Source organism: Chiloscyllium punctatum, chromosome 10 (assembly GCF_047496795.1).
Source record: "Chiloscyllium punctatum isolate Juve2018m chromosome 10, sChiPun1.3, whole genome shotgun sequence".
Classification (NCBI taxonomy): domain Eukaryota; kingdom Metazoa; phylum Chordata; class Chondrichthyes; order Orectolobiformes; family Hemiscylliidae; genus Chiloscyllium; species Chiloscyllium punctatum.
Window position 1 is genome coordinate 75445711 of NC_092748.1, and position 12339 is coordinate 75458049.

At 38.1% G+C, this 12339-nt stretch overlaps 1 protein-coding gene across 25 annotated transcripts in view; it reads right to left on the reverse strand.

Annotated features, from left to right (window-relative positions):
* Window positions 1-12339, reverse strand: part of LOC140482304 (mucin-13-like) — a 91097-nt gene that overhangs the window by 45519 nt on the left and 33239 nt on the right. For 22 of the 25 annotated variants that reach the window (XM_072579553.1, XM_072579561.1, XM_072579564.1 and 19 more), the window contains 4 exons: window positions 11972-11995; window positions 10472-10495; window positions 7151-7174; window positions 1069-1191 (listed from right to left, as the gene is read on the reverse strand). In XM_072579553.1, the coding sequence (XP_072435654.1) occupies window positions 1069-1191; window positions 7151-7174; window positions 10472-10495; window positions 11972-11995 (195 nt within the window). The remainder of the gene's footprint in view (window positions 1-1068; window positions 1192-7150; window positions 7175-10471; window positions 10496-11971; window positions 11996-12339) is intronic. The other 3 variants (XM_072579568.1, XM_072579570.1, XM_072579569.1) reach the window with 1 other exon arrangement.

Genomic DNA, 12339 nt, shown 5'->3' on the forward strand with positions numbered 1-12339 from the left:
ACATCGAGGGCTGTTTCAGGCTGCAACAAGACATTGACAGGATGCGGAGATGGGCTGAGAAGTGGCAGATGAAGTTTAACTTGTAGAAGTGTGAAGTGATTCATTTTGGAAGGTTGAATTTGAATACAGATTGCAGAGTTAAGGGCAGGATTGTTGGCAGTGTAGAAGAACAGAGGGATCTTGGGTCCACATCTATAGATCTCTCAAAGTTGCCACCCAAGTTGATTGGAGAAAGTGAGGACTGCAGATGCTGGAGATCAGAGCTGAAAAATGTGTTGCTGGAAAAGCGCAGCAGGTCAGGCAGCATCTAAGGTGCAGGAGAATCAACGTTTCAGGCAAGGGCTTATGCCCGAAATGTCGATTCTCCTGCTCCTTGGATGCTGCCTGACCTGCTGCGCTTTTCCAGCAACACATATTTCAGCCCAAGTTGATCAGGTTGTTAAGAAGGCATATGGTGATTTGGCTTTCATTAACAGGGGGATTGAGTTTAAGAGTTTTGAGGTTTTTGCTACAGCTTTATAAAATCCTAGTTAGACCACACTTGGAATATTGTGTCCAGTTCTGGTCACCTCATTATAAGAAGGGTGTAGATGTTTTAGAGAGGGTGCAGAGGGCTTCGCTTATGAAGAGAGGTTGAGTGAGTTAGGGCTTTTTACACTGGAGAGAAGAAGGAAGAAAGGTGACTTGATAGAAGTGTATAAGGTAATGAGAGGCATAGAGTAGATTGCCAGAGACCTTTCCCAGGGCAGAAATAACTGTCACGAGGGGTCATAATTTTAAGGTTATTGGAGAAAGGTACAGGGGAAACGTCAGAGGTAGGTTCTTTATGCAGAGAATGGTGGGTGCGTGGAATGCACTGCCAGCAGTGGTAGTAGAGTCAGAGACATTAGGAACAAATAAGCATCTGTTGGACGTGCACATGGACAGCAGTATATTGAGGAGTGTGTAGGTTAGGTTGATCTTTGATTAAGATAAATGCCCAGCACAACATCGTGGGCCAAAGGGCCTGTACTATGCTGTATTGTTCAATGTCTCTATTCTATGTTCTAATAAAAGTTTAATCCTTACCTTCCTTGCAGGAATCATCAGTGTAATCATAGTAAAAATTGAAGCCACAATCACAAGTATAGCTTAGGTAGAGTTCCACACAGGTTGCATTATCACGACAGGGGTTTGAAGCACAACTGTGAACTGAGAAAAAGAAGTGTATTAAAATTACATATCATGTGTAATTAACACAATTACATACAACTGAATGAATGATTGGCATATCATTTATAAACTACTATTACTCTACCACAATACAATACACTTCAAATGTCGCATTATGTGAAGCATATGTCCACATGCCTGTCATACTTGCTTGATAGTTCAAATATCATATTTACAATACCAAAGTAATCATAGGAGGTGAGTGTTGATTGATAGTGCAAATTAATTCTGGACAAGTAAGCAAGAAGATTCAAATTCTGTTAACTGCTTTGTATTTGTTATATAGGCAAATAAATAAAGAGGAAGAAAAAAAGCTTTGATTGTAAACGTGTGAGTAATATCAAGACAGACAACAAGAGCTTCGTTAAGTATATAAAAAGAAAGAGAGATGCCAAAGTTAACATATGCCCCATGTATAATGAGGCTGAAGAAATAATAACAGAAACCAGAAATGTCAGAGAATTTGAATAAATACTTTATATCAGTCTTTACAATAGAAGATACCATTGACATTTCAAAATTATTAAATAATCAAGATTCACATGAGGAGGGGAAATGATTACAATAATTGCCATTGGAGAAAATATGCTAGGGAAACTAATAGGGCTAAAAACAGATTCTGATGATTCCTAGGATAGTTAAAGAAACAGCTCTAGAGAAATATGGGTGCACTGGTGGTAATTGTCCAAGCATTTTTAGATTCTAGAGAAGTCCCAGAAGATCGGAAAATTGCTGAAACACATTTACTAAGAAAATGAAGAAGACATAAAACAAGTAACTATAAGCCAGTTAGCTTAATGTCTATTATTGAGAAAATGTTAGAAGCTTATCCTGGCTGAGGTTACCATGACCGTCCCTCCTTCCCAACTTCTCCCCTTGCCTGAGGAATGGTGATTCCAGGTTAGGTAACCACTAGATGTCTCTCTCAAATGAGAGAGCAGCTCTATGGTCCTCACAGACTATGGCAACTTTGCTTATTTTATTATAAAAGATGTAATACCATTCCATTTATAAATACATAATAGGATCAAGCAGAGTCAGCATGACTTCATAAAAGGACTATCATGTTGACAAATTTGTTAGAATTATTTGAAGAATTAATAACTGGTGTTGCAGATATTATATTTTCTTGGACAGAGGCTTGACAAACTAATAGAAAACATAGATTTGGGAAAAGGGGATAATTCTCAGGATGAAGGGGTGGCATGGTGGTTGGCATTGCTGCTTCACAGCACCACTGACCCAGATTTGATTCCACCTTCGGGTGATTGTCTGTGTGGAGTTTGCACATTCTCCCTGTGTCTATATGGGCTTACATCAGGTGCTCCAATTTCCTCTCTCAGTCCAAAGATGTGCAGGTTAGGTGGGTTGCCCATAGTGTCCAGGAATGTGCAGGCTAGGTGGATTAGTCATGAACAATGCAGGGAAAGGGGAGGGGAAAGGGTCTAGGTGGGATGTTCTTCAGAAGGTCAGTGTGGACTAGAAACGGCCTGTTTCTGCACAATTGGGATTCAATGGTTTAATTAGTGATGTGCCACAGGGATCACTGCTGAGTCACAATTATTTCCTATATACTAATGACTTGAATAGGGAAAGTGAATGTGCCATAGCCAAGTCTGTGGATTACACATAAATAAATGAGGATAACATGAAGAGTTTGTATAAGAATATAGACAGATTAAGTGAGTAGGCAAAAACTTGGCAGATGGAATTTAACGTGGAGAAATGTGAGGTTATGTACTTTGGCGGAAAGAGTAGAGGAGTTGAATATTATTTAAATGGAGAAAGACTACAGAAAGTGATGGAACAAAAGTCCTGGCAGTTGTTCAGCTCCAGGTAGGAGATGACTCTGTGGTATCAGCAATCAAGGACTTCATCCAGCTGCACAAGGAGAACCTGCAATGGCTAACAGGAATATGGGACACAATGGCACTCATTGCCCAGAAGCTTCAGTAGTGCAGAGAATCATGTGACCATCTGTCTGTGTCTATAGAGAGGTTAGTGATTGCTATGGTGAACCAGGCTCAGCAACCTCAGGGTCAGCTAGAGATGCACACACACCTACACTTTATCAGCTCACTCATTAATCCCCAGGTCTAATGGGAATAGACATAGGAAACTTGACCTCAGTCCAAGTGCCTCAACCAGACAAGGATTAATGCAGCACCAAAAGAGCTTCCATCTCCACCTGCTTGCTCTACACTGACCATTGGAAGCTCAAGTGAAGGAAGTTCAACTTGCTTCTGGCAATGAAACCCTTGGTATGTGGCCTGTCTAGGGTTTCTCCATCAAACCTCCAGGGCCAATGGTCTTCACTTCAAAGTGGCTTCTCCCAACCCTCCTACACAGGAACTACACTGAGACATAGTGGGAGGGAGCAAAAAAAAAGAAAACCTATTGAGTGCATTTTGATAGCATGGGTCTGAAAAGCTTGTGCATCACTATCATTGTCTCCAAAAATGTTCCTGATGTTATCTTTAATGTGCTTTAATACAGATGCTAAACACATATTCACACCTTTCAGCAGCTCTACGTGGCTACAGATGGGATCCCATGGTTAGAAGTCTCCAGTGAGACCCCTCTGCAACATCTGGAAGTATGAAGAACAATGTATACACATGGTATTGTGTTATAGTAACAGATTTGTTCCTCTTCATTCAACATCTTTAATGTTTGGCTCCCTCTGTACTCAAAAGTGTAGCAGTCAAAGCATTAGCTTTGCTGAGGAGGTGCAATGTAGAGTCAGGGTCAACATTTAGGTTGGCTCAAGTGCCTGTGTGTTGTTAAGTCTGTGGGTGTGTGAATTACATTGTTTTCCTTTAATAGCTTTATGATTGATGTTTGTTCCCTCACAATTCGAGTCACGAAGTGCCCACTCTAAGTGTATCCACAGCCATTTTCTTCTCCATTGCCCACTTTCAATTTCTAGCATAATGCAAAGCAACAGTGAGTGCTCCCCTGCCATTGGCCTCCAGCTTCAGCCTGAACATGCTTGTGAGCCTTCAAATATCCTCATCATCTTTCTAAGAGCCCACCTCATCAACCTCCCAGATTTCAAACTGAGAACATGATGAGGCCATCCTGGTCATTGAGCCAACCTTGTCATTCAATACAATCATGGCAAATGACACATTTCAATGTTTCTTATCACCACCCCCATGCCATCCCCTTAACCCCATATGCCACAGGGAATGAGTAATCTATCAATCTGTACCTTAAACATTCTCAAAGACTGAGTCATCTGTTGGACAGAATATTAAAGGTTCACAACTCTCTGAGTAAAATCATTTCTCCTCATCTTGCTTTTAAGTGTCATCTGTCTTATTTTTAAAATGCATTCCCCTGTTTTATCCTCTCCAACCAAGCAAAACAGATTTTCTGAAACTACTCTGTCCATCCCAAGAAATATGTTGTTGATTTCAATGAAATCACCTCTCAATCTTCAAAACTCGAGAGAATATCAATTTGCCAAATCACCCTTTATCAGACAAATCACAATATCCGAAAACAATCCGCTAAATTTTAATTGCATTCCCACTACTTGCAGCATATTTCACATGTTAGTTCTTTTGCCAGTCACTTTAAATTGATTAAGGAACTTTCCCACATTATTATCCTCCAACCTTGAATAGCTTGTTGTCCCTCCTCCACATGTTCACTAAAGAGCATGCACTGTAGACCTATTGTTTCCACCTCTGTCTGACCCACTAAACTGATTCCTTCTTACCTTGACTCGAGGAGTACAATGGTGCTGTACCAGGCATGCACTTCTGCACTCTTCAAAAAAAACGTTTTCATCTCCTTGTGGGCGATATTACTAAATTCCAGTATGGGACATGGTTCCAATGCATGGTCATATTTGTATTGCATCACTGTTCTAAAATGGATTCTATCCCTCCTCTTAAAGGTCGTGCTCTCTTTTTCAATGCAAAAGTATCTTCTCTAATCAGTGTTGACACACCATCTGAGTTTTCTGTTTCCTTATCATTTCTGTACCTTTTCCCCAAGATTATTAATGACCTAATCCTCACTACTTTTCAGTCATATTGCCACTACATTATGATCCCGTGCACCTACACATGCTTAATTCTTTGATTCTGTTATCGTTATATTTTGGAAATCAAGTTATGTCCGATTAACTCAGACAAAGGGAAATCACCCCTGAAACACACAGGTGCAATTATCACTACTGTATATATCAGAGCACAACTGAATTCCCACGCAATGCCCACTATCTTCATTCAATTAATACACAATTAGCAGGTTTCTCAAAGGCTGGATTAGAATATTTATTTCCTGTCATTGGATGAGCAATAATAACATGTACAAATAAAAACTACAGTCTTTTAAGAATCTGAAATGAAAGTGATTGCAGAGCACTATCAATTGTTTAACAGAAGATAAACTCCTTAAAAGCACGCTTAATATACTTGTATTTCTAATCTTGGTTAATAGTTCTTTGAAGAGAATTTGTTTTTAAAAATTCATTCACAGGATGAGGGCAGTTAGGGGTGGGTAATAAATTAGCAAGTTTTGAGAAGATTTGTAGCTTAAGATGACGATAAGTATGTAAGTTAGCTAATTTGGTTTTAGACGTTTTGTCACTGTACTAGGTAACATCATCAGTGAGAGTCTTCGGTGAAGCTCTGGTGGTATGTCCTGCCTCTCAATTTATAGGTCTTGGTTTCTTAAGAGGGGTGATATAATTTTTGGTTCTTTTTTTCAAGGGAAGGTAGATAGGATTTAAATCAATGTGCTTATTGATGGATTCTGGTTAGAATGCCATGCTTCTAAGAATTCTAATGCATGTCTTTGTTTCACTGGATGTGTGTGTTGTCCAAGTCAAAGTGGTGTCCTTCTTTGTCTGTATGTATGGAAACTAATGAGAGTGGTTCATGTCTTTTGGTGGCCAGCTGGTGTTCATGCATCTGGTGGCAAGTTTCCTGCTAGTTTGTCTGGTGTTGTGTTTTTTACAATTCTTGCATAGTATTTTGTAAATGATGTTAGTTTTGCTGGTAGTATTTAATGAATACTTTAGGTTCATTAGTCGCTGTTCATGTGTGTCGGTAGTTTTGCAGGCTACCATGATGCTAAGGTGTCTGAGTAGTCTGGAAGTTATTTCTGATATGTCTTTGATGTAAGGTAATGTGGCTGTAGTTTTAGGTTGAGCTGTGTCTGCTTGTTTGGGTTTGTTTCTGAGGAATTGGCGGTTTGTATTTATTGGGTACCCATTTTTCTTCAAAACATTGTATACATATTTTTCTTCTGCTTTTTATAGGTTTTGGGAGCTGCAGTGTAATGTAGCTTATTGAAATAATGTCTTTTGCAGCTCTGTTTGTGAATGTTGGGATGATTACTTCTGAAGTTAAGTATTTGGTCTGTGTTTGTTATTTTTCTGTAGACGCTGGTTTGAAGCTTTCCTTAACTGTATGTTCAACTGTCACATCTGTTGTCTTTCTCCTCCTCTTTTGTGAATTTTATGCCTGTCAGGATATTGTTGATGGTGTTGTATGTTTCCTCTAATTTGTTCCGTTTTGTGATGGCAAAGATGTCATCTACATAGCGGACCCAAAGTTTTGGTTGGATAAATGGGAGGGCAGCTTGTTCAAGTCTCTGCATTACTGCTTCTGCTATGAGCCCTGATATTGGTGAATTTCCATTGGACAAGCAACAAAACCAACAAATTAAAAGGACACACTTTTTAGAATCTGAAATGAATGTGATTGCACTGTTTGCATAATGCTATCAATCCTTTAACAGAAAATGAAATCCTTCCAAAAATGTTTGACATCCTTGTATTTCTAATCTTGCTGATTGTTCTTTGATTGGAAATGAAAACAACTTCTAATGAAAGAAATTCATTCAACCTCTTCTTTTTGTTTTCAAATATGATTTCAGAACCTGGCATTTCCATCAAAATGTAATAAATAGATTGTACCTGGAGGACTTGTCCGAAATGTGTCTGAAAGAGAAATGTTTAAAAATGTTAATATGAAAACAATCTGTATTTGATGTTTATTTCCAGAAGAAACATTAATTCTAATGTTTGATTGTGTGCATTTTTATCTGTATAAAACATTTCATTGAAACACAGTAATCTCCAGTATTCTCTGTGCTGGTGCATCTGAGTTTAGTGTTCTTGATGGTGCAGAAGGCTGACAGAGAGCCCATTGTGTGTGTGTTGACTCTCTTCATGTGCAGTCTGTCTTCTGCCATTGGTTCAGCATTTCTACACAGCCTTTAGATGTTTTCTATTTTGTGTTTGTTTCAGTTCTCTTTGAAAGCCCTTCGTGAATCTCCCTCCTCAACCCTCTTGGGGGAGTATTCAAATCATAACCACTCGTCTAATATACTTCATGTTGATTCTTTTCCCAGTCAATTGAAATTGATTAAAGATTCTTCCATTTTCAATGTTGCCCAACCTTGTGTAACTTGTTTTTCCCTGCTTCTCAGGGTCCCTAAATTGGAATCATGGTAGAACTATTATAAATCATAGAGTCATAGAGATATACAACTTGGAAATAAATGCTTTGGTCCAGTATTTTCAAAATAAGCCTAATCTAATTTGCTAGCATTTGGCCTATATCCTGCCAAACCCTTCCTATTCATATACCCACTCAGATGACTATTAAATGTTGTAATTGTAACAACCTCCAGCTCTTCCTCTGGAAGCACATTCCATATATGTGCCAGCCTCCACATGAAAATGTTGCCCCTTTAGTCCATTTCAAATCTTTCCACTCTCACTTTAAAATTATGTCTTCTAGGTTTTGACTCCTGCAACCTGGCGAAAAGATATTGTCTATTCACCCTATCGAGACCTCTCATTATTTTATCTATAAGGTCACTCATCAGCTTTCAATGATCCAGGGAACATAGACCCAGTCTACTCACCCTCTCACTACAGCTTAAATCCTTCAACTATGGCAACATCTTTGTATAACTCTTCTGAAGCTTTACAAGTTTCACTAAAATCTGTTATTTATGCGTCTTTCTGATCCACAAAACTGCAATCTTCCGACCTGCACTCCAGGAAAACATTGGTAGTCCATCGCATGCCTTTCTGCAATCTACATAAAAACAGTTTCCATCCCCTGGTGTGTGATGTTACTATAGTCAGAGACATTGGTCATGGACCCAGTGCATGCCACATCCAAAAAGATATTCTGTTTCCTTAACATTTCTCTCCTAGTTCCACAAGATCATTAACCAACTTCATTAGATTTCAGACACATTCATGTTACCATCTGGAGACAGGTGTTTAATTACTTTAATCAAACATTGTTCAATTTTTGAAATGGACTGATATAAGCATGGACTGATGAACATCTATCACAGAAGCAGGGTCACAAACTCTGCACCACAAAAATGCAATTGCCACTGTATAATGGAGAAAAAGGGAATAGCCATGAAATTCTAACTATGAACATTCAATTTCAATACAACTAGAATTTTTCTTGAATGGCCAGATTAGAATTTTCTTTTATCCCTGGCAACGTTCTTTGAAAGAGTAACGATAAAATGTACAAAACTAAACAAACCCACTTTTCTGAATCTGAAATGAATGTGATTGCACTGTTTGCATCATGCTATCAATAATTTATCAGAACACAAACTCCTCCAAATCATGTTTCACATCCTTGCATTTTTAATCCTGATGATAATTCTTTGAATGGAATTGACAGCATCTTCTAACATGAGAAGTTCATCCAATCGCATTCCTTGGGTTTTCAAAAGTCAGTTCTGACGCTGGCATTTCAATCACTATATAATATAAAGATTGTACCTGTAGGGCCTGTTGTAGTTGTGACGAAAAGAGAAATGATTTATATTGTTAATGTGAGAAAATTCCATTTTGAAATTAATTTCTCAAAGAAATGATCTTTCCAGTCTGAGAAGATGTTCATTGTTATCAGTATAATCCAGTTCATTGATACATAATAGTTTCCTGTATTATGTACAGTGGGACATGAGCGTTTCATGATATCAAACGTAAAGAAGATTGACATTCAGCCCTTTCTACATGTGCTGATTCATTTTGAGAGCAAACTTATTTTCTGCCATTACTCCAGTCTTTCTACATAGCCCATTGGTTTTCATCTAATTGTCTGCTCCCTATTCCACTCTGAAAGCCCTTCATGACACTCGCTCCAATGTCCTCTCAGATGGTCTATTCGGTTCTGAATCACTTGCTGCATATTCCGCGTTGTGTTTCTTTTCCAAGTCATTTAAAATTTATGAAAGACCTTTATTATTTAATTGACCTTGTTCCACCTCTCATTCTCCTTTCCTCTCAGGCTCCCTAAAGTAGATGCATGATGGACCTGTTGTTAAAGCCTCCGTTTAACACACTAAACTGATTTTTTATTTGTCATTGTCTGCAGGAACACCTTGATGCTGCACTTAGCATGTCTTCCTGCCCTCTGCAACAAAACAGCTTTCATCTCCTAATTGGTGATAAAACTATGTTACGTGATATAGGTCATGGATATAGTGCATGTTCAGAGATTTATTCATTCACTGCTCCAGACTGGATTTTGTCCTGCTTCCCACTTCTTACAATGCAACAATGTCTTCACCCCCATCTGACTTGTGTCTCCTTAGCATTTGTCTACTATTGCACCAAGATCATTCCTGATGAAGGGCTCCTGCCCTAAACATTGATTTTCCTGCTCCTCAGATGCTGCTGACCACTTCAACCATTTAACCTTCTCAGGTTTTCAGACACAATCACGTTCCCATCTGGCTATTGGTGCTTAATTCTTTTACTCTGTCGTTGTTAGATTTTAGAAATCAAGTTACATAAGAATGTACTGATGAACAACTAACACAGAGTAGGGTCACAAACACTGCACCACTAAAATGTATTTGCCACTATATATTGGATAAAAGGTGAATAACCATGAAATTCTAACTATGATCATTCAATTTAAATATAATTTTTATTTTTCTTGAATGGCCAGATTAGAATTTCTGTTTCCCTGGGAATTTTCTTTGAATGAGTAACAACAAAATGTACAAACGAAAAGAACCCACTTTTCACAATCTGAAATGGATGTGATTGCACTGTTTGCATCATGCTATCAACATTTATCAGAAAAATAAATTCCTCCCAATCATGTTTAACATCCTTGCATTTCTAATCTTGATGATAGTTCTTTGAATGGAATTAACAGCTTCAGTCAATCCCATTCTTTGGGTTTTCAAACATCAGTTCTTAAGCTGGCATTTCAATCGACATATAATATAAAGATTGTACCTTTCGTGGTTGTTGTAGTTGTGTCTGAAAGAAAATTGATATATATTGTTAATGTGAGAAAATTCAACATTTGAAATTAATTTCTCAAAGAAATGTTTTTTTCTCATCAATGATGATGTTCATTTTTACCAGTATAATCCATTTTATTCATACACAGTAATTTACTGTATTATGTACGGTGGCACTTGAGGCATTTCAGGATGTCAAAAGTACAGAAGATTGACATTCAGCCCTGTCTCTTTGTGCTGACTCTTTTAGAGAGCAATTTATTTTCTGCTATTACTCCGGTCTTTCTACATAGCCCGTTGCTTTTCTTCTATTTGTCTGCTTTCCCGTTCCATTCTGAAAGCCCTTCGTGAATCTCCCTGCACTATCCTCTCAGATGGTTTATTTGGATCCTAATCCCTTGCTGCATATTGCACATTCTGGTTCTTTTCCAAGTTATTTAAAATTTATTAATGACCCTTCCATTGCCATTGTTCCACCTCACAGACAGTCTCATTCTCCTTTCCTCTCAGCTCCCTCATGGTAGACCTGTTACATGTTACATCCTCTTTTTAACGCACTAAACTAATTTTTTATTGAGCATTGTCTGCAGGAACACCTTGATGCTGCACTTAACATGTCTTCCCACACTCTGCAACAAAACATTTTCCATCCCCTGGTTGGTGATAAAACCATATCAGGTGATACAGGTCATGGATCTAGTGCATGTTCAGATTTTTATCCATCTACCACTCCAGAATGGATTCTGACCTTCTTCCTTGACAATAGCTCCCACTTCTTGCAATGCAACAATGTCTCCACTAATCAGTGATGACCCCCATCTAACTTTATGTTTCTTAGCATTTGTCTATTATTTCCCCAAGATCATTCCTGATGAAGGCCTCCTGCCCGAAACATCAATTTTCCTGTTCCTCAGGTGCTGACCTCCTCAACCATTTAATCTTTCCAAGTTTTCAGACACATTCACGTTCCCATCTGGCTATTGGGGCTTCATTGTTTTTTGTGGTTTTTGTTGGAGTTTAGAAATCATGTTACATAAGAATGTTCTGATGAACATCTATCAAACACTGCACCACAAAAATGCAATTGCCGCTGTATATTGGAGAAAAAGTGAATAGCCATGAAAGTCTAACTATGATCATGCAATTTAAACACAATTAGTAATTTTCTTGAATAGCCAGATTAGAATTTCTTTATCCCTAGGAATTTTCTTTCAACGAGTCATGATAAAATGTACAAACTAAACAAACCCGCTTTTCAGAATCTGAAATGGATGTGATTGCACTGTTTGCATCATGCTATCAATAAGTTATCAGAAAATAAACTCCTCCAAATCATGTTTGACATCCTTGCATTTCTAATCCTGATGATTATTCTTTGAGTGGAATTGACAGCATCTTCTCGCAAGAGAAGTTCATTCAGTCCCATTCTTTGGTTTTCAAACATCAGTTCTGACGCTGGCATTTCAATCAATATATAATATAAAGATTGTACCTGCAGGGTCTATTGGAGGTGTGACTGAAAGAGAAATGGTTTATATTGTTAATGTGAGAAAATTCTACGTTTGAAATTAATTTCTCAAAGAAATGACCTTTCCAGTCTTTGAAGATGTTCATTTTTATCAGTATAATCCTTTTCATTGATACATAATAGTTTCCTGTATTATGTACAGTGGGACATGAGCGTTTCATGATATCAAACGTAAAGAAGATTGACATTCAGCCCTTTCTACATGTGCTGATTCATTTTGAGAGCAAACTTATTTTCTGCCATTACTCCAGTCTTTCTACATAGCCCATTGGTTTTCATCTAATTGTCTGCTCCCCATTCCACTCTGAAAGCCCTTCATGACACTCGCTCCA